The following is a 23,593-nucleotide window of genomic DNA, read 5'->3' as shown; positions in this document are numbered from 1 at the left end:
TGCTATTGTGAGTTATGGACCACTAGCCAAAGCAGAACTCTGCCCACAATGATGAAAGAGAAGATGAAAAATTGGCTTAAAAATTTCTTTTTTTATAGCCATTATCAAAACTGCTGTAGATGTTGAAGGAAGTGTCTGGTAGTGGTAGATATGGTAGCTATGGTAAGGTCAAGAGATGAATAAATGAAAGGCAAAAAGTCTGGAGCCCTTTCTCTAAAATTTCCCAACATACCTATTCAATGTTACCTAGTTTGCTGGAAGGAAACAAAAACTAAAGTCTAAAGTTTTATTATGCGGTCACAGACCCGATTATACAAAGATAAAATACATAAAATAAATACATAGTATAGTATAAAATCTTGCTATAGCATTTTGCGAGTTCACATAGCTGAATATAAAACTATGTTATTATTTGGCCTCTCCAGACAACAGAAACTTCAGATAGCCTGTGGGAGGTAGAACAGTACATTTAGTACATGATTGAAGCAAGGTATCGAATACTGTACGTTCAATCCTATATAAGCTACATTCTAAAATGATGTCTGCCAAGGTCTCAATAATTTCTTTCCCGCAGGGACAAATCCTTTCACTGTATGGGGTGTTATTAAAATGCCATTTAAAAAGGGCTGAGAGAAAGCAGTTAAACCTAGCCCTTGAAAAGGCAAAGTGATATCTCGGTGCTGTAATTGTTATAAGTAGTTAACTGGCTTGGGGAAGTTAAAATTTAGGCCAAAACACAGTGGTGAACTAGTCTTGTCTGAACAAGCTAGAAAGTACTGAAGGTCTATATCTTTAATACGTTGAATAAGTATTGGCTCAGTAGGAAGTCCATAGAGAAGCCTAAGAGATGTAGTTTTTCTGTAAAGCTGGCAAAGAAATATTTCTGCACATAGTATAGGTAGCCACAGGTTATTGGGGCATAGACCACTTTTAACCAATAATGAAATGCATGTAGCCACGCTTGACATTCTACTGAGTGCATATCAACTTCGAGCCGCAGACTGACTAAAGATGCACATCTTGGCATGGCAAACAACGATCACAACGTATTTAATAAAACACTTTCAATGGAGGGGTTAAAACATGTAATCCAAACAGCAATACCATACAACAACTGTGCAAGGATTTTATGCTTGACTGTCTAGGGTCACAGGAATCAGCTCCGCACCCTGGACATAGTGAAATCGTCTAAGTAGTTTACTGGTGTTACTGGTCACCTGTACTGCTGATTGTCTGTGGTAGGACTAGGAGAGGAAGTGTGAAAAAGTAATTCCCAGGTATTTGAATTTTTTAACCTGTTCTATCTGTTGGCCCTCAATAACTCAATCTTTGGTTTTACTGTGTCTGAAGAAGACCATTATTTTGGTTTTGTCAAAATTGATTAGTGTGTTTTTCCTGCAATAGCTCAAACAGGCATGTATGATTAGTTTAAGGCCAATTTCTGAGAGTGACATGAGAACTGTATCGTCTGCGTATAGTAGCAGGGGTACATTGATTTTAGTCAGTTTCGGGGAGTGATATTCAGGTGCTAAACAACTGTTAGAGAGGTCATTAAGATACAAGTTGAATAAAAACATACCTGAAATATTTTAATGAATGGATTCAGATAAATTCCTGGGCCAGAAGATAAGATATTAAAATCAAAACTTCCTTTTTCAAAAATAGGTGTGTGTAATACAAAGCGGATGTAATTTGCTTCTGCTGTTAGATGGAACTCTAAATCTTTTTAAAATAATTAAAGAGAGGTGTTGGCTTGCTCACATGCAAATGTTTACATTTTCATGAGTTTATTAGTAAATCTAAAATGTTGGTTCTACAGCTGTCTCCTTTCTTATTATGCCTGTGTTCTCCCAGTGTCCTGAGACTTTAGAAACTTAAATATGCAAGATGATAATGTTTTGAAATGTTCAGTTCTGTTTTTAATCTGAAGCACTCTGGTCAAAATAATATTGAATTAAACAGAATAAACAAATTATTATTATTGTGCACCGTCAAGTTGATTCTAACATGTGGAACCCTTCCAGATTTTTATAAGTATGATGTACTCAGAAGTGGTTTACCAGTTCTCCCTTCTGTTGGCATTCTGTGAACAAGCAGCTTGCCCAAGACTTCACAGATGTCAGGGCATGTGACATCATCAGGCATGCACGGTCCAGGGGATCTCAACTGGCCCTGACTGCCAACCCCTGCCTCCACGGCCAGGTGCTGCAACTACATTAGCTCAAGTAAATAAACATGAATCTTTTCTGGAACCAGCTATATTAAATTTGTTCATGATATTTTATGCATACATGCTTGGTGAAATGTCATATAAATTTGAATTTATTGCTAAACAACACATTGTTTCATTTTATGCATGGCTATAAGAATCTCTAGTTTTTTAAAAACCAAAATGAACACAATGTATGTGGTTGGCTAGATAGTGAGTTAGAGTCAGAGGCTGGGAGTTCAGTTCCCCACCGTGCATCCCAGAAGAGCCAGCCTGTGTGCCCTTGGCCAAACTGCACAGTCCCAGGGTGCCACCAGAAGAAGGTAATGGTTGACCGCTCATGAGTATTCTTTACCTGGGAAACCCTCAGAATTGACTTGACAACAGACAATTATGCTATATTTAACACAATATATTGCTTCCGAAGAAATCTTTCTACGAATGTCATGTTGGTTTATAGCGGCAACTGGCTCTTAGCTTCTTTTTTCAATAGGATAGACTGATGTCACACTACATTATGCCTCTCAGCTTTCCTACATTCTTGCTAGTTTCACTCTTCTGTATAGTTAGTAATAATTATTGACAATAGCCTGATTCATATAGTCAAAATGTAATGTCAAGATAGGTATGAGTTCCTTGCACCTGCGTGCAGTGTTTTAGTTCTACTTTGCTCATCTGTTTGTGTGAACTGGTGAAGAAATGTTATTTAAAGTTTTCCTTAACTTTGTTTTCAGAAGAAATGGCACTCCCTCTGCTGGAAAGAAAAATGTTGGTTTCTCTTTCAGTGACTTGAAATGGTTGCTTCATGGTTGGTTTTGAGCAGATAAACTGTGCCTTATTTAATTTCTCACCACAAATTGCTGAAATCCCAGAAAGAAACCTTGAGCAAGACTGGTCTTTTGTTCCCATTTGTGTATATGATAATAATGTAAAGAAAAAATAGTTGCTATTTATATTTACAGGAGGTTAAACCCAAGGAGATAGTATTTTTAATGCAGCTTTTACACAGAGCTATTCACCATAGCTCTTAAGCCAAACAATACGTGTGGTGCCACCATGTCTACTGTCAAACAGTAGATAGCCATTTTTCACAGCATACACATAGTAGCTGCGTGATTGCAGGCTGAATATATGCATTTCCAGCACCAAACTCCCAAATATATTTATAGTAATGTATACTTTGAAAATTACAGCTCTTTATCTATTGTGAACATTGCATTATTTGCTTAGATGCCTTACAGTGTTGCTTTTGTTTGCCACCCACTTTGTTGTTTTATAGAAGTTATTTTCAGCCACAAATTGAGGTGCTACTTTTTGTGGTTAACTTTTCAGCAAAAACCATATTGACCAAACTAGCAAGGGCATAAATTTGTCAGCATTTTTGGAGGAATGAAAAGCGGCAAGCAGCATTAAAAATAACATTAGTGAACGAAAGTCACATATTGGAGTCCACATGCAAATTAGAATCCAGAATATTTTATTATATTTGGCACACAACTTAGTTGACCCCAAATAGTTCACCGCAAAACTGCAAATGACCAGATACCTATGCATTGCTAAAACTGAACCAAATATGTATCAGCCCATGAGGGAGAATGTTTGTGTTGTCAAACACCGAAAAGAAGAGTGAGCACGCTAATTCTGTGTTGTGAGCTGAATAATTTCCTCTAATAGCAAACTCAAGTAATAAGTATTGATAGGAATGGTGCTAAATCAGAGCCACTGAAGAAATAAAAAATTATTGGCATCATCATGTTTGAGAGGGAATCTTGAGATTTCCAAGAGTGCTACGAATAAGCTTCTTGTCTTTCCTCTCCATGTCTTCTAATGGAGAGGAGACAGTCTTGAAGGGGTAACGTCCACTGGGTAAAGGCTATTTCCCATACAGCTGCTGAGAAGCAGCCATGGCAGAGCTCAAGGTGTTGGAGATGGACTGACATACCCATCTGCTTGTTGCCTTGAATCTAATGTACAAGACAAATCTTTCTATGGCAAAAAAATAATAATAATGGTTGTGTGCTGTAAAGGATTAACAGCAATTTCTATTGCAACAAATAGTTTGCTTTCCTGTACAACCATATGAACATCAACCCCTCCAGCAATCATTGCCACTTCTGTCCTGTCAGCTAAATCTTCTGGTGAATGCTCCCATGTAAGGCTGTATGTGATCAGACTGCTGTAAACAGGTGCAAGGGTTTTGATTTCATCTGCAGCCAGATAGCTAAACTATTGAACTGTCCAGCCAGTTAAGACCATGAAGATGTAGTATATTTGCTAGTTCTGTAGCTACAAGGCAGGACCTCTTGGTGCAGTCTACAACCACATCATCCCAAAATGCAAGTGTGCTGGTTGTGACTAATGAAATTTAGTGTAGGATTTTTTCTTTTCAGATTTTCAGACCATGGATAAGTGAATCAATGGACACTGATTCCACAGATGCAGAGGTCCTACTGTACATATGTATTTTAACTACTAATTATCTATTTGCTTAATAATATGCTTTGTACTATTTGTTTCTATGAAGAAATTGTTTCCTGTTTTGAAGCTCTACAAGTTACATTTTCCCGTTTCTCAGTTCAAGTATTGTGCATATTTTGCTTTTTATGTATTCAGCATATCTCCTTCTGAGAGATAGTCTGACTCATTGGAACCAATAAATATTTCACTACCAACATTCAGAAATCCTCTGAACATTTTTTTCAGAGTGTATATGGGTTTCTATACATGTCCAGAGGGCACACTTAGTAACACATTTTATCACTTTGTGCTTGTGCTGAAGCTTAGTAGTATATAGATAATCATACTTCAAAGCTCCAACTCAACACACTTACTTCAGCTCATTTAAGTATATTTTGAGGATGGGAAACATGGTACATAATTTTTTAGCATAATGTCAGATTTTTGTTCAACAGACTGAAGAACATAAGAATTATTTTGCTAGATTAGGCTGAATGTCTTTTCAACTCTATTATTTAATTTCTAACCATAGTCAGTGCTGTCTCTATAGAAAGCTTATAACTAGGTATAGTGAAAATATCTATCTGGTCGTCTTTGTCCTAAAATCCCGTAGTCTGAGAAGTACTGCTTTGCAACACACCATTCTGTTCTTAGCTATTCCCTCCCCCTCCATCACCTTTTTAGAACTTATTCTAGTGGGTGCATTTCATATTGCAAGTCTTTTGTAGACTGCTGGTGTAATTTTTCTTCTTGTCTATTGCCTTAATTCTCCTTCAGTATATACATGATGCTCCAATACATTTCTTGCATTTAGAGGTTGCAATTCCCAAGTAGCTGACAGTGTGGTAATGAGGTGCTTAGAATAACAGGGAAAAGATAATTTCACACAAAACTGGCTCTCAGGTTGATAGCCAAGGGATGGAAGATGTTCCAGGTCCTTACAGCTGGAGGTCTAGAAGAACAGAGGTGCTGTGGGAGCAATTAAGGTGGGAGAGACTCAACTGGTGACTTTCGGCTTCTCATTTGACCTTGTCATGTGCACATGGATATTCTGTTGGCTGCGGGAGGGAGCAGAGAGCCATTCTTCCTCCTTCACTTCCTAGGCTCTTTAGCCCCCATTGAGCTAGGAACAGTGGCTGAGGACAAAAGCTGTATACACTGTACAAACAGAGCACCAAAGCAGCAGTACACTGACTCATTCTTCGCTCTGTGTGAGAACTGAGGGGGACTCTATTCACTTCCTTTGTGCTGGTGTCTGTCAACAGCGCTGTTTGAGGCAAGGCCTATTGTGCCGGCCAATGTTTCTTATTGACCCAAGTCTGTGCCTGCAATGTTCCCAGGGTCGAAGTTGCGAGTGAGAGAATGTTTGAAAAGGGGTAATCATAGGGTAAATGCATTTTGCTGCATTGTCATCCGACCTATTAAATCTAAACTGTGGTCTATGTTAATGCAAACAGGTAATTATGTAGTCACAGCTGCAGCTATTGACATCTGGTTGCCGCCCTAAGGGGGGGAATATGTGGTTTTCTGTGCTGCGTCTAGGTCCTTGAAAGCTTGACTTCGGTGATATTAAACGGAAGACAGATTAGTGAGACTGACAGGTCAACAAGGTAAATTTTTATACATGTAAGGGAAAAAATAGCCATGACCATTACTGTAAACTTACCTTTTCCAAGAACTTTCTTATTGCTCCAGGTTTGAATATGTTGTCTTTGCAAATTTTATTTCTTATATATTTGCTATGGCCTCACTTTTGGAAGTGACACACTTTGCTCACCTCTGGTCTAAAGACAGGTGCTGGGATGTAAATCTAGATGGCCATCTCTATCATTCATAGTTCAGATGTAAAGAGCCTATAAAGTCATCAAATGTAACTCCCTGCTTAATGCAGGAATCCAAATCAAAGTATATCTGAGATATGGTGGTCTAATTTTCTTTTGAATGCCTCCAGTTTTGGAACACTCACCACCTCCTGATAATTGGTAATTGGCAATCAGCCAATTGGTTCCATTATCTTACTGCTCCAACAGTTAGGATGTTTTTCCTGATATTCAGCTGAAATCTGGCTTCCTTTAACTTGATCACATTATGAGGTTTCCTGCACTGTGGGATGATCAAGAACAGATTTTGCCCCTCTATTTCAAGTATTTGAAGAATGCTATCATTTCTCCACTCACACTTCTTTTCTCAGGGCTAAGCATGCTCAGTTCTTTCAGTCTTTCCTCATAAGGTTGGTTTCTGGTCCCCTGATAATTATTATTGCCCTCTGAAGTTGTTCAGTTTGTTAGCATCATTCTTAAACTGTGGTGTATAGAACTGGGCACAGTACTCAAGAGAAAACCTAACCAGTTCAGAATAGAGGGGAACTAGTCCTTCACAGGATCTATATTTCTGTTAATGCAGCCTAAGATAGCATTTGCTTTTTTGTAGCCACATCACAATGTTGGCTCATATTCTGCTTTCAATCTACAACAATTCCAAGATTCTTCTCAGAAGAAGAGAAGTATTACCAAGCCACGTATCTACCATCTTGTAACTGTGTGTTGTTTGTTTTTCCTGTAGGTGTAGACCTTTGCACTTGTCAAATTTCATTCTGTTGTTTTCAGCCCCGTACTGGATCTTAGCAAGATATTTTCAATTTTTTTGGTGTCTTCCTCGATATTAGCTATTTCACCCAGTCTGTGTCATTGGTAAATTTGATAAGTGTTCCCTGCACCCACTCATCCAAGTCATTAATAAAAATCTTGGAGAATACCAGCTCCAGGACTGAGCTTTGTGGTACCCCACTTGTTACCTCCTCCCAGTTGGAGAAGGAGCCATTGATAACCATTCTCCAAGTACAGTTCTGTAACCAACTGTGTATCTACCAGGTAGTTATTCTACCCAGCCTGCTCTGAGTTTGCTGATCAGGATATCACAGGGCACTTTGTAAAAAGCTTTGCTGAAGTCAAGATATACTGCACCCATAGCATTCCCACCATCTACCGTGGAGGTTGGCCAATCAAAAGAATGAGATAAAATTAGTCAGGCAGAATTTGTTCTTGACAAATCTGTGTTGGCTTCTGTTATTAGTGTATTGTTTTAAAGGTTTTTTCAGTGACTGCTTTATAATCCATTCTAGAATTTTCCTTGGAATTTATGTCAAGCTGGTCTGAAGTTCCTTTTTGAAGATAGGGACAATGTCTAATCATCTGGCATTTTACCCATGCTATATTATTTCAAGAAAATAATATACAGTGGTTGTGATATTTCTTCAGACAGTTCCTTAAATACTCTTAGATGCACTTCAGTAGGCCCTGAAGAGTTCAACTCATTCAAGTAATATGGTACTTATTGATTATTTGTTTATCTATCTCAAGCTACAATCCTACCTCCTCCACTTTTAATTCACATTTGCCTACCCCGGCATAGGTTCTCAAAGTGGTCTATATGGACTCCCAGGGGTCGATTTCGACTTGAAGGGGGTCCATGTCAGAGAGAAAAAAATTGAGGGTGCAAGTTTAGACTTGTATCAAAGCTTTGCAGGGGGCAGGGGGTCTACGGAAAACAAATAAGTTGGCAAGTGGTCTACGGGGCAAAAAAGTTTGGGAACCTAAAGGGTCATAGATTGTATTTGGGAAATTGACTGAGCTAAAGTTGCAAATGAGAATTTCTGCCTTTTTTTGTTGGTTGTTGTCATTTTTCCAACCACATTAAATAGCTACTTTTTTTTTTTTTTTTGCTGCCTCACACCTTTTTTTTTGTTGGAATTCTTTGTAGTTCTGCCTTAGAATTTCCTTTTTTTGAAATTCCCACCTATCTTGGACTTCTCTTTTTGTTAGAATCCATGACATGGGAATTTATCATTGTTATGAGTTTATTAAAATTGGCTTTCCTAAAATCTAGCATACATGTGTGGCTAACTCAAGTAGAACATGGTCACTTTCCCCCAGAATTCCCCTTACTGCCACTTCTTCCACCAAATTATTTCTACTGTTTAGAATCAAGGAGAGCTAGTCTTATAATTACTTTCTCCACTTTTAATAGGAGAAAATGATCAACAATACAAGCTAGGTATTTCTTGGAAGGGGCATATCTGACAGGATTTCCTCTCAAAAGATATCAGGATAATTGATATCTCCCATTACTACTACATCATGTCTCTGTAATTTGTTTTTCAAAACTTCATCTGTAACTTCTTTTTGATTGGGTGATTGGTAGTAGACGTCAACTTTTATTTTTGTTGCCTCAATTATATTAATTCATATGCTCTTGATGGGACAACCAAGCTCATCCTCCTATATTTCTGTGCAGGAATATGTATTTTTGACATATCGTGTAACTCCACCTCTCTTTATATTGTGTCTGTTCTGAACAATTTATATCCCTCAATTCCAGCCATGGGAGTCATCTCAGTAATTTCAGTAATCCGTATCAAGTCATATTTACCCTCCTGAACTAAGATTTCCAGTTCTTTTTGTTTGTTTCCAATACTCTTGGCCTTCTTATATAGACACCAGATATTGGGTGATTTATAGCCTGCTTTCTTTTATACATTTTTATGGAAATTATTATTGAGCCTCATTAGAGCTGCTCAGTCTGTTCTTCTTCTTATGTATAAACCTTTGTCTATCTTAACCTCTGAGCTTGCAGCTCCCTCCCAATTTCAATTTAGTTTAAAGCCCTCCTGATGAAGTTCTTAAAGATTCTTCCCAGTCCTTTTCAGATGCAACCCATCATTTGCCAACAGTCCGTCTTCCAGGAAGTTTAGCCCATAGTCCCCAAACCCAAATTCCTTATGTTGGCACCATCGTCGTAGCCAGTTGTTCATTCAGAGTTTTTCTTTTTGCTTTGTGTTCCTCTTCTGAGTACCGGTAGGATGGATGCAAGACTGTGTGGGCTCCAAATTCCTTGCATTTCTGTTAGAACTTATCTGAAGTATTGATAATACCCCATGAGCAAAGACACAGGGTTCTCTGTTTTATTGTCTTAATTAGGTATCTGGAGTGAAAGTTATGACCAACAGAAAATGGAAGTTTCCTAAGATGAATATCAGAAGCAATGGAACATATGTTTGGCAAGGTCTCATTATCTTACAGCCATTCACAGTTTGTGTTTATCTCATGTGAGAAAGCAACATACTAGCCATGCCTAAAACAAAGCAGATGTAGATTTTTCCCATTTCGACTAATACATTTTTAAAAGCTTTGGAAAAGACCAGTAAATATGAGCAAATCTGACCTAGTATTATAGGAGGATGGACTAGCTGAATCTATGAAAAATATCCTCTTTTTTATAATGTAAAAGAGAGAAAAAACTGTTTTTCAGATCATTGCCTCTGTTTTGAGCTCATTCCTCCTTTAACTGCTTCCCACAGCATCTGAAATTTGAGTACAGATGATCTGCTTATTCCATGTAATGAATACCATGAAATCATGTTTGAGCAAACAAGAGGTCTTAGGGTCAGAGGCAGATAAGGGGCTCTTGAATGCAAAGAAGCAATAGCACCACCATAAAGTACAGTGTGCTTTGAAATTTTAAATTAGTCTTAGGAAGAGCAGAGCATAAATTTCAAAATATTAATTTGAAGCACAGAATAGTATGTTTAGTATAAAATGTAGAGTGTAAGTCATATATACAGATGTCAGGCATTTTTGAAATGCAAGAATTGTTTATGAACTCCTGTTTTCATTAAAATAAAAGAAAGAAAATTAAAATAAGTCAAATCTGACAGCAGCAAATGCTCAGTGAGCATGCAGAGGTGAAAAAAGCACATCATTTATCGTAGCTTTTATTGGTGTTAGAACAGTAACTGAATGTTAATACCTAAAAAAGTGATCCTGTCTCTGTAATTAGGAGAAGGGAAGCAGCCCACCTCAAGTCTAGTCTCAACAGGGAAGGGGGCAAGAAAGTAAAATTGTGCAAGTGCATATGACAGACTTAGAAGTTACTGCAGTGTAAGCATTAGGAACTGCTGATCATAGCCCCACATGGCAAACAGGATCACTACAAAATCTTAGTGAGTCATCTTCCATGATGGGTGCACCCAGGCTGACAGTATAAGAAAGGTTTCCGTTCTCACTGGAATGCCTCTTGGGCAGTTGCATCTACATGAGCTCTAGGGTTTCTGATCTTACTCTTTGATCCTGCTTTCTGGGATGTCCTCTGACTCTAATTGTTACTCAGTCTCGACTTCCAGTTTCTGGCTCCTCAATTGCTCTGGATTGCTGCCGACAGCCCAGCCTTGGCAGTCACCCAAGGAACTCAGCTGGACGAACAAATGCCCCTTATTTTTTGTCCAGTTTTCAATAGGCAGTGGCTTCACGGGGTCATCTCTCTAATGCTGAGTTATTCCTGAAAGAGGGTGTGTGGGAAGTTTTAGAAAGGGAGTAGGGAGTATGAGAAGAAAGGCAGTTAAAAGAAAATACATGGCTTTCCTATAATGTCACAAGCCTCTCTGGAGGTACACAGGACTGACAAAACAGTTACCATATAGAGATGGAAGACAGGAAACATAGAGATGGTAGACAAGAGAGGTGAATAGGTGTGTATTTAGTATGTGAAGAAGCTGTGAGACAGGTCAGGATGGCACACTTCCTGTCACTGAATGCAGAAGCGGTTTCAGTGTGGCCTGAATGTTGGTGGTGTTGCAAGTGTGAGATGCTATAACATTTGGTAATCTCTGCTTTAGAAAGTGCTTATTTAGGAATCTTGTTTTTCCCTACTAGTATTAACAGTAGGAGATATGACAGCAATTTCAGCTGAACTGTACTTTCATGATGTCATATACATGTAAAATACTGGAAAATGTCAAGAGTTAAAACACTGGCTATTTGGGTGGGATCCTTTGAACTTTGTTATATCTTCTGATTTTTCTAACATCATTCTGTGTGACAAAAGAAGCAATTTCTTAGAAAACATCTTTAATATGAGAAGACAGTGTCCACAGTTTTTCCAATTCTCAGGGCACATATAGTGGTGAAACAGCATTCCTCTCCCCGTGCTTTCTCTTGATGTACAGGTATGTGTACAAAGAGTAGACAAGAATGAGGTAGTGTACACTTATACTCATGAGGCCACACATACATCTTCCTTTCCCCAGTCTTTCATTCCAGGAACTTTTCTTGAGTTCTGTCTTGCTTCTGATATCAAAGACTAAAAGGGAAGGAAAATGACGTGCGTACGTGACTTCTGGCAACAAGACTGTGTTGTAGAGTGGGAGGATGGTTTAATATTTCTCCTCCTTCCTGTAGAAAAACCCTCTACTCTGCCCCTATTTCATATGTGAGTGGCATGGAAAGGTGAAGGAAAGCAGGTTCCGCATACTGTTGTGTGACAGGTTCTTACCCTCATGCATACATGTTAGGTAATATGTAGAAGGAATCAGAGCAGCAGCAAGAGGGGACTGCAAGTTTCTTTCATTTAAGGAGCTTCCTTCATTAAAGCCAAAATGTACAGACAGGGAGGGTTAAATTCAAAGTATATTCCTTATCTGACAAAATATCTAAAGAGCTTGGAAGGAAGCAGAAAAAAAAGCAGAAAAAAATAATATAAGGTAAAGTTGGCTATCCTGGTGTTGAATTTTAACCTTTGACTGGATTGATATTCTGTGTCACACTACCCTTGGAGGCTGTTGGGAAACTTACATGGTGCTGAATGCTGCTGCATGGTTACTTGCAGATACCCGGGCATGCACATCTGTGGCAACTTTTTGCACCACCTTGACATTAATTGCCAGTTTTCTTCCATGCTCAATTCCTGGTGCAGATTTTAGTCTTTTAAAGCCTTGCACAGCCTGAGACCTTCATACTTCAAGGGCTGAAAGGAATCAAGCTCCACTGCCTGGCTTTTTGGTACATCCCATCCATGTACAGCTAGAGATGTGGAGAACCCACCTCTTTTTTCACCCAAACCTAGTTCCCAAAGGGTTTAAGCTTTGTATTTTTCTGTACGTAAGATAGAAAAGATGCCTCTTTGGCGTAATCTCTTTTCTGTCTTTTGCTGCGCCTGTTTAATGTACAGTATTTTTGAGTGATGTTTTTAGCAACACCTTTTTACCGCATTAAATGCTTTCAGATCAAAAGCATTAAAACATCTTAAGTTTAAAAAAAAGATAAAGTAGCAGATAATATAGCAACAGGTGGGTGGGGGTGTCAGGGAGAACCCAATCAAATCCAATTAATAATCTGTCAGAATGAGATTGGGATATCTTTTTGTTTGGTACATTTCTTAATGCCATGCAGTTTCAAAACAAATTCAAAATAAGAATTTGTACTTTGAAAATAACTGATGATATTTGCATAAGTCATATAAGTATAACTCCACAGGATTCTGACCTATGTGTTTTATTATAAGCACAAGAGAGATGGAATTCAATTTCCCCATAAATATAAACAAGCATAATTGTTAGGTTTCTGGTATCTTCCCTTTCAACAGCAGTGTGGGGACATGCAGTGTTTGTCCATTAAAAGAAAAAGAAGCCCACTGCTGCACTTTACTTAACTCATGCAGCTGTTGCTTGATGTCTTGTGCTATGAGAGTACCTTTTTGACAGGTTCTCAGGCTCCAGTCTGAGGTCAGAGCAGGATTAGGACAGGAACCCATTTGCCTATACTGACAGCTGCACTGTTCCTTCAGCATGGTCTCTGACGTCAGCTCTGCGGCTTTGATATGTGCACATTCAAAAATCTATCTAGCCGAAAGTCAGACCTATTAAAATCAGATGAGATAGATATGCCAAGCTAGTGAAATACAATTTTGTTCTGTTATGTTCTGTCAGGCTGCATCCAACCAATGGCAGCCCTAATGGGATTTCCACAGTATGTTAGATATTTAAGGAGTGGTTTTGTCACTGCCAACCCCGTGGCTGACTTTCCATGGCCAAGCAAGGGTTCACACTAAGATCTTCAGAGCCCTAGTCCATCATTCTGTCCACTTTGCTACACTAGTTTTGGTTTATGTATTTTATGTTTATATTATAGTTAAATTTAAAAAAAAATCAACAGAATACCAGTGATATTAAAAAAAATAAGTAGTAGGAATTTATACTCACCATAATTCATTATTAATTAGATGGTTTTCCTGTAACAGTTTGTCTCAGTTATAGATGCTTGTTCTTTACACATTTATGTATGACCAAGTACTGTTAGGGTTCTCAGCTGGTAATAGAGCTAGTGGCAATAAGAATGGAACTTAAGATAAGCAGTGCTGACAGGGCTGTTCTGCTGCAGCTGAAGACTCATTAAGTCCAGTATTCTGTTCATAAGTGGCCAACTAGGTGCTTCTGGGAAGTCCAAATGCCGGATGTGGCTCCAATAGCATCCTTTAGTTCATGTTTCAGTTACTAATATTGTGAGGCAGACTGTCTATAACACCAGAGATAATACATAGTGGCATGCATTCTTGGAAGAAATGGTTAGTCTAGAACCATTTCAGTCAGGATTCTGGCCACACCATGGGACTGAAACAACATTGACTATCCTGCAAGATGACCTCCTGAAGGAAGCAGACAAGGGGAGTGTAACCTTGATAGTCCGACTGTGGTATCCTTCTGAGTTGACTATTGAGTTTGGGATTTGGTGCCTCTGTTCTTTGTTGGTTACAGTTCTTCCTCAAGGGCTGATCCTAGCTGGTGCAGCTTGGGGAACTGTTGTCCACTTCTTGGGGTCCCCATTATGGGGTCCTGCAGTGCTTTTTAATATCTATATGAAGCAGCTGGGAGAAGTCATATGGATATCTGGAGTTCCTTGTCATCAATATGTGGATGACACATAGCTGTATTTCTCATGTATTAATTAAGGTGATGCTGGGTGCATCTTTGAGTGCTGCCTGGCATCAGTAATTTACTGGACAAGGGCCAATGAACTGAAACTGAATCCATATAAGATGGAGATTCTACTGGTGGAAGGATGATTGGACCAATTAGAGCAGTGGTTGCCAGTCTTTTGTCCCCAGATGTTCTTGGACTAGAACTCCCCAAAATCCTGACGAGGCCAGCTAATGGTGAAGGCTTCTGGGAGATTTAGTCCAAAAACATATGGGGACCAAAGGTTGAGAACCATTGGATTAGAGGGTTGCCTCACACCGATGAGGCTACATTGCCCCAAAGGATTGGGTTCTCAGCCTGGGGGTACTCTTGGACATAGCTCTCTGTGTGGAGGCACAAATATCTACTATGGCCAAGTGTGCCTTTTAACATCTTCAATTGATTGCCCAGCTGTGCCCCTACTTGGATAGGAAATGCCTAACAACAGTGGTCCATGTGTTGGTAATTTCCAAAACAAGCTACTGTAATACTCTCTACATAGGGCTGCCATGTCAGCAGGTCCAAAATGTGGCAGCCAGACTGATAACAGATACCACCAGATATGAACACATATCCCCAGTTGTAGCATATCTTCCCTGTCATTTTCTGTGCCAGTTCAAGCTGCCTGTCATCACCTATAAAGCTATTAATGGTTTGATCCTCAATATTTGAAAGAATGTTTCTCTTAAAAAATAGCTACTCACCCCACACATTCCTCACAGTCCTTGAGGATAGGAATTGAAACATCTATGGAGGCCAAAAATAAAGAAAAAAAGCCAATATGAGGAAGTGAGCTTTCTCTGTTGTGGCCCCTTTCCTCTGGAACAAGCTATCCTCTCTGTTTTTAGGAAGCTAAATAAGGCCGAACTATACAAAGCTGCCTTCTGCTAATGTGAATTTGTTCTGAAATGTTCAAGTGAGCTTTAATTTGTGTATTTTTATTTAAAAGTAGTTTCAGCTAGTGACATGATTTCAATTGTCTCTAATTATATTTTTGTAGTTATTAATTTATGTTATGTATTTACTGCTATTGGAAACTGCTTAGAGACTGGTAACAGTAATGGGGCGGTATGGAAATGAAATAAATATCAGGACTAGTTGCCAGTGATAGCCTTATTTTCCATGAGTTTGCCCAATTCCTGTTCAAAGCCATCTGTGTTCATGGGCATTACTGCATCTTGTGGTAGTAAATTCCACACTTTAACTGTGTGCTTTGTGAAGAAGTGCATACATTTTCCAACATTCATCTTCTTTGCATGGTTCCAGGTTCTAATGCTACAGCGTGCACTCACTGTGTGTGTTAATTCTCTGAATACATTCACAGTCTGGGACATAGCAATAACTAGAAAGTTATTTTCATTCGCATGACTAACCTCAGCACATTTATACCATCTGATTACTGATAACAGGATGTCTATATAATCAGCACTTTGACAGATCATTAATGGTGTTAACAGTGCAGTTAATTGTCATTTTCAAAGCCCATTACAAAGGTAATTGTCACCTTTTTCCTATTCCCTGTGGTTCTGTCCCCTCTACTATATCTTTGCTGTATAGAAATCTGTGGCCTGGTCATTATGCTTCATGTGCTTGATGAAGTGGATTGTAATTCACAAAAGCACACACTAAAATAAATTTCTTAGTATTTTGCTTGTATTTGTTATATTTTGATTTTGTTATAATTGTAATTATGTTAAATTTGATTTTAATTTAATAAATTTGATTTTTGTAATCCATTTCAGTGCCCCATTGAAAAACATTTATTAATGAGACATGGTGAGATCCGGGGCCTGAATTCCTGTAAGACTTTGCCCAGTGACTAGCAAAATGAACCATATTTTTTATTGTGTCACTTCTTTACTCTGTCATGCCTGAGTAGCAGTCCTGACTTCATTGAGTCTATGGGGTTCAAGGATCAAACTCATTGAACTTGAAAGATGCTTTTCTGCCCCTTTTTTGTGTGAATCTGTTTGCTTAGTCTTTGTTGGATGAAAGTGTTGTTCTGGTATGCTTGATCTGGTCATCAGTGCCAATATGTGGAAGGCCTTGTCCATAGGAAACTTCCTGTCAAATTCTCAAATAACAAGATTTTGAGTGAAAAAGAGTGAAAAAGAAGAGGGATTAGTGAAGAGCCTAAAAATACTATGTGTAACATAAAGCCATGCTTTCAGCAGTAAATGACCAAAGTGTATAACTAAGCCACTTCAGACATGGTTTCTTCATTCAGCATTTCTGTCAAAATGTAATGCAAAGAACAGCATGGTTTTCCTATAAAAGGGCAAATGCGGAGAGAAGCCAAGAACACAACAGGATATTTCACATTCTATTGTACTAGTTGTTTCCATGTGATAATACCAGCCATTGTACAGACAGGCTTCAGTGACACAGCACATTATACTTTCAAGCCTCTTGTAGATTTTAATGCAAACCTTTCTAGAACAGAGTGTGTGAGAAGTAAATAGTAAAGTATTAGGGGAGCTTGGTATTGAGCAACATGTCCTTTCGTATGGAAGAGGGAAGCCTCACCTCATAAAGCATCTCTAGTATCTTAAGCAAACATTTTTATATAAATGTATTGGATTTTTCTTTTGTACAGCCAGAGGGGCTTTGAAATGGATATTAGATGATGTGTGTTCTTCTGCTCCATTGTCTGTCCCCACTTTTAAGTGTAATGCTTACTTTAAGCTGTAAACATTTCTGTTTACAATTTTATATCAGTTTTATGTGTTGGCTTACACTTATTAAAAGTCCTTTCAAACAAGCCTGAAGAAATATATTTTGATGTATAAAAGAACTGAATAAAAATCAAGTTGCTTTGTTTTTCTAACCTAAATTATTTTCAAAGTAACCTTTCATATATGAGGCTCAGTCTGTTTAGATAGTTTTTTTAATTGGCTGGGTTCTTATTATCAAGCAAAGCAGGATTCAAAGAAACAAGCTACTGTGGTGGAGTTGGTGAAGCACAGTCAGTGGACAAATCATAATGTGATCACAAAGAATTGCATACTGATAATATTGGCTTTGGTGTGCCCACTGATTGCTACAACACTGATTTGGGCCATGCAAACCTAGAAACCACAGCTTACTAAGACTCACCAAACCTCTTTTTGCTATTAGAAGGTAAGCAGGAGAGCTACAGTGGTGTAGTGGACAGTGTCAGGCTAGCATTCTTGCAACAAGAGTTGAAATCGCCATTTGGCCATGGAAACTCACTGGAGGCTTAAAAACTCTGTTAATGTGCCATGAGTCAGATGCAACATGACAGCACATAATAACAACAGAAGGTAAACAAAAGAGAGCAGGATGATTAAAGATGACAAATGTGAGAGGATTTTTAAAAAAATTTAATGAACTATCAGATGAAATGCCATTGGAAGCCAGTTATTGACTTCTATAATTCTTTACACTATTTGTTGCTCTTCTTTATTTCCATGTATTTATAGTAATTTTTAAGTATTCACAAGTACCCAGCTTGCTGGGGGGGCAATGTGTAGCCTGCATAATTAACTTGTAAACCACCCAGAGAGTGCTTGAAACACTATGGGGTGGTATATAAGCAGCACGCTTTGCATCTGACTGCTGTTTAAAATTGTGACTTTAATACACAGTAAATGTTTAAAACATAACCAGTGACACCATCAATAGTTAACAGCTGTGTTCCAGTTTGAGTTTCCAGTTCAGGCATCTTCCATATCAGAGAGCTAATTGTTCACATTATATAGGAATCTGGAGGTGTTAAGCATGGGTTGGATGGCCCTAATACACCAGTGGACAAAATCACTTGATGTGCTGTTCTTTCCCTCTTTTGTCCAAGTGTGAGAAAGCTTTCTGAATAATTCTCTACCCCAAGGGTATTTCTAGATTGTTGGTACTGCCAATACTTTCTTCAAACCTTTTGTTGACTAGCAAAGCCTTTTTGTTCTTTTTATTGAGAAGTGCACTAGAATTTCATCTGCCACTTAAATGTAGATAAACGCTTTTGTTTAGAAAAGTTTGTCTGAAAAAGTAATTCAGGGTGAAATGAATGATCTCTTAGGTGTTTGGTGTGTACACACACACACACACACACACAGAGAGAGAGAGAGAGAGAGAGAGAGAGAGAGAGAAACACATATGCAATTTGATATTGTGGGAAAGTTACAAGCACCTTCTGAGGTGACAAAAGAGAGATACGAAGGCTCAATTAATATTGCTCACACTTGGGTATAGGATTTTGTTGTTGATGCATAGTATATTGTAATATACTCAGCTGTAAAATGGTTGATAATGCTTAACCAGCAGAAGAAATGTCAGTGAAGTCCCTACTTCTTGGCAGTACCACTCTTAGCAGTTTCAGCAATCAAGAGTATAGTATCACCTCTGGAGAAAGAACAGGTTGTTTGAAAAGACTTCCTTTCATCATATTTTTAATTCGTGAAGCTGTCCCCTAATCTACTCTACCCGAAGTAGTCTCAAGTGTCTGTTTGCTGTTTAGGAAAGATGTCTGAACTGAGCCTAGTTTTTGCTGAGGTGACAAACTTATGCCTGGCTGTACCAACAAAGTTTGCAGATACAACACTTATTCCTCTGTATCACGAATGCCCTCAATACAGAAAGCAAGATGACATGGAAAAAAGCTAGGCTTTAAAGTTTGCCTAATACTTAATTTTTCATGGCTTGTCTCCTGTTGATAGAATTCAGAGCTATAACAGCTGTTAGCGAGTGGTTCTGATGTTAAAGGAGCCATGTTTGTCTCTATCCACCTGAAGACTCCATGTTCAGCATTGCACAACAGATGTCAACTTGTCCAGTACATTCTTTTGATTCAAATGGACCTAATTCCAACACTTACTTTAGCATAGTAAGTCAAAGTTTAGAGTAGGCCCATTTAAATCAATGGAGCTTACAAAGGAATTGATTCAACATCAGCTCCTTCCCATCTATGCTTTTTTGTAGCATCCTGTCTGACAAAGCTATGCCTTATTGTGAAGGCTTGCACAGAGAATTTTGTGGTTTTTTAGTTAGCTTTAGAAGGTATTGTTGTAACATGGATTTTGGAATTTGTCTAATGGCTATCGTGGCTTCCCCTGCATTTGTCATCACTTGTGTTTTGAATGAATCCAAAGCTTGATTTTTTTTTAAAAAAAAGTCCTTCCTACTATTCTCAACACTTGATTAGATTTTTTAAAAAAGATTTATATTCCACCTTTACTTCAAAACAAAGAAATACATGTAATCCATAAAAATGCAAGAAGCATAATCTTTCCCATCAACTATGTAGTGTCTGAGGTTCCTCCTCTGCATGCTGCCACTAGGGAAGGTAGATGGGGATGGATAGAGTTTTCTCAACTATGGTGCCGTACTTATGGAATTATCTTCCAGGGTGGTTCACTTAGTAGCGCTGTTGTTATCTTTTAGGTACAGATATTTTTTTCACTTTCCAGACTTTTTATATGGGTGCTTCTTTTTATTTTCATTGGCTATTTCTAATATTACCACTAATTATTTTTTGTGTTGTTGTTGCAATTTAATGATGCTGCGAACCTGCAAGTTTCAGATTGAAAGGTGACATACAACTTTCGTTGCATAAAAGATGGTTAACTGCCCTGGGTTCCTGTGATCAAATAAATAAATGGTAGGCTGCATAATACAACTACATATCCTTCTGTTCCTGAACAGGAAGATTATATACTTGAAAGATTTCACATTGAGTGTTTGTGAACCTTTACCTCTGACATGGTGAGATGAAACAGTCTGCTAAATCATTTATTGGAGACGGTGGTAGAAAATTGCTTGTAGTTTCTGGCAGTTGTCAAGTAAAGTTATTCAGATTTTTTAAAAGGGAGTACATAAGATACTGGAAAACTATTTCAGTCACTATTTGTATATCTAGCCTAATATCATGATAGTTAACAAAAAAGGAAGACCCACCCCCTCCGACACGATTTTATATGGCATGAGTAAAATTATGGGCGGTCGTTTAAATGTGAAACACCAGTGTCCTGTTTAAAAGGCAACACAACAAATATGTTCATTTTAGACAATAGGTTGTTTCTATGATTCATACTGCAATATGCTATTTGAATTTATTTAAATAAAGGGAAGCATTAAAACAACAGTCTTTATCTTGGTGTCTGATACGCTCTTTTAATTTTTTTTAACTAAATGGCCAAATTGATCTTATGTGATTATGCCAGCATAATGCAAACATTAAAACATTTGGAGATGAATCGTCTTGTCTTTAGAAATCACCATAGATATTATCTGTTGTGTACTGAGCTGTGTGATTCATCATGCAACAGATTACGTCTATGGTAATTTCTTAACTTGAGGCAATGTGCCTTGAGAAGTTATGCCACTTGCATTACATGAGCATAACTATGCAAGATGATTTGGACCAGTGGTTTCCTAAATTCTGTTCAGTGCTGTTGATGCCCAAAATCTGAGGTGTTAACACTTGAATTCTTCATTTATTCCCATTATGTGTAAACGTAAAGCATAACAAAGCATACAAACAATACATGTTGGTAGTTTATTCTTATAAGCCAACATCTAAAGGGCTGGTAGGGAAAATGTTTTATGGCAGTTTCACATGGCTTGGATGGCTTTTGGGGGGAAAGGGAGAAGACTAAAGAATAAAGGTTTGTGTGAGTTGTTGATCCCTAGCATGATGTCTAGGTCCGAATCAGCAGCTTTGTGCATGTGTGTGTTATTCAACTCCCATTAAAATCATGACAGCTTTCACATGTGCAGAATTCCAACATTTTCTACTTTAAATTTCTTTAAATGGTGTTGGTCAGTGTCTACAGTGCACTTTATTCTGTCATTGGGATTTAGAATAAGCTCCTCATATCAGTTGCATTCTGTGATTAAACTTTATCCCTGGAAATACTGCTGTTCAGTGGTAAGCTTTGCTAAATTCTGGTCAGTATAATAGCAAACTTTGATTAGCGTTGGAAATAAAAATTAATCTGTATCAAACTCATGGAATAAAGAGAAATGTTAACATCTGGTTAGTTGCTGTGAATAACAGTTTTTAAAAGGGCATTTAAGATATGAGAAATGAATGAAAGGCTACTTCCTTATCAAGCAGTCCATGAACCATTGTGTGGGAGAATTTTTTGTTTTGCTTTTTTAAAGGCTAGGTTTGTATGGTTCTGACTACACAGATGTTCCTTTTGGCATTTGTACAGTAATAGTCACTACAGGGATTTTTGCAGACACAAAATATGAGTGTCTTTGTTAAAGATAAAGTATTGCCTGTTGTGGGAACTGCTGTAATGATGGGAATGTAGCATAATGTATTGTTTTACTTTTCTAGTCCCCCTGCCCCAATGGCGACGGTACATTTAAAGTAACTTTGTGGGCAGTGGATTGTTTCAGCCAAGCCTGGCTAATAACATACTCTTCTAGTTTATACTCTTATTATGAGATATGCTTCACATAGTCTGGGCAGTCATGTGTTGTGTTTTAATTCTAAGCTTCAAAGCTGCTTTTGTAAGTTCAAGATTTAACTATTGGAGTTAAAGGTGATTTGACTATAAAGATGGACCTGAACCTTTATTTGAAAAAGTAAAAAGAAATGATCAGTACATATTTAAATGCTGTAGGTGACATTCTTCCAGAAGATTGGGATGCATATTCTCAAAATTAGAAATCATATGTATTTAAATCAACATTTATATACCATCCACTCATATAGTCCAGAGACCTTTGGGTAGAGTGGGCGGCATATAAGTTAAAAAAATAAAATAAATACTCCTCTGGGTGGTTCATAAAATTTAAAATGATTGAACACTAGTATTTCTTCATCAAATAGATTAAAAGCAGCTGTGTGAGAGAGTTAGTGAGCTGTCCTCCATCCAAAATGTGCAGGAGGAAGTTTGTGCATGCGTAGAAGGGATACTTCTAAATATAGAAGAAGACGGGATGACAGAAAAGAAGGCTATAGAGGTGTGCTTATCAGAAGATCAAGGGGAGGAGAAAGGAGAGAATCAAGATTTAATAATATGGGAGGAGGTAATAAAAGAAGGGAGAGACGCGCAAGAATTCAGAATTAAAACGGATCAAAGAGAGAGAAAGACAAGGAATTGCGTGGTGCAGACCGAGGGAGAAGAAGGAGCAACAGATAAGGTCTATAACCTGATAAAAGACTTTCCTAATTTGAAGACTGGCAAAGGACTGCTACCAGATCCAGTATCACCCAAGATGTAGAAGAAAGGAACAGATCTTTTAGAATGGACTGTGGTAGTATACCCCCGCAACCAAGGTGGGGGGGATGGTGATTCGTCCCAGTCCCTCCTACGACATTCCACCTCTAGAACGGGACTGGGCGAGACACCCCTGTTGTGGAACGGTCTGCGCGGTCAGGAGTATCCCACCGAGAAGAATGAAGGATCATGAATGCTTTGGTCCTGCCCCAATGTAAGGAGTGAAATATTAACTCCTGGGACCAAGGTTTTGAGTTATAAGACTTTGCCAGAATTAAGTTGTTTAGATCTGTTCGATTTAGTTACTCTAGATGCTGAAGTTAATAAAGTCAATCAGTTGAATTTTTGAAATTGCCTCCGTCCCTTATTCCCGCCAAAAAGAGGGAACCATCACCAAAACATGAAGAACCCGATCAAAACAGCACCACACCACAAACTATGAAGATAAAATTAAAACAGTATCTACATGTTTTAATTAATGAATAATGAGGTTTTTTAAAATTATCTTTACAAACTCTTAGAATGTGTGGGAGAATAAACAGGTTTACATCTGGTTCTGAAAAGACCACAGTTTTGCGAGGGGTGTGTGTGTCAAACAAGCTCCTTTTAGGAGGATAATCCCCACCTGATGCCCCATCATTGAAGAGGCCCCTACTTTGGTGGCAACAAAAGTGTGCAACAATTCAGATAAAAGCACTAACAATATCAAAATGATAAATTCATATTAAAGTAGCATTAAAAAAACACATTTTATTCACAATTTAAAAGGCCAGATGGCTTAACTCCTGTTCAAAATGCCAAGAGAGTGGGTGCCAATCTTTGCTTTTTCTGGGCAGCATGGGTCAAAAATAGCTTCATGATGCAAGTGAGGAAGGAAAGAGGAAGCTATTAGAAATTCTGGAAAGCTGTTGCAGTCGCCCAGTTTCTGTTTCAAGAAAGGTTGCCAATCTTTTG

At 38.2% G+C, this 23,593-nt stretch overlaps 2 protein-coding genes across 3 annotated transcripts in view; both read left to right on the top strand.

The window, feature by feature from the left end:
* The window catches only part of LOC144589259 (uncharacterized), a 486,230-nt gene that overhangs the window by 53,126 nt on the left and 409,511 nt on the right, over positions 1–23,593 (top strand). The gene's annotated exons all lie outside the window — the stretch shown is intronic.
* The window catches only part of MRPS28 (mitochondrial ribosomal protein S28), a 42,864-nt gene that overhangs the window by 10,358 nt on the left and 8,913 nt on the right, over positions 1–23,593 (top strand). Inside the window, exon 3 of one of the 2 annotated variants that reach the window (XM_072999065.2) lies at positions 4,600–10,356. The exons of the other annotated variant lie outside the window; for it this stretch is intronic. Within the exon in view, the coding sequence (XP_072855166.2) occupies positions 4,600–4,618 (19 nt within the window). The 3' untranslated portion in view covers positions 4,619–10,356. Of the gene's footprint in view, positions 1–4,599; positions 10,357–23,593 lie in introns of those variants that run through there. 2 annotated transcript variants of the gene reach the window in all.

This window comes from Pogona vitticeps, chromosome 4 (genome assembly GCF_051106095.1).
Source record: "Pogona vitticeps strain Pit_001003342236 chromosome 4, PviZW2.1, whole genome shotgun sequence".
Classification (NCBI taxonomy): Eukaryota; Metazoa; Chordata; class Lepidosauria; order Squamata; family Agamidae; genus Pogona; species Pogona vitticeps.
This window is presented reverse-complemented; position numbering and strand designations above follow the sequence as displayed.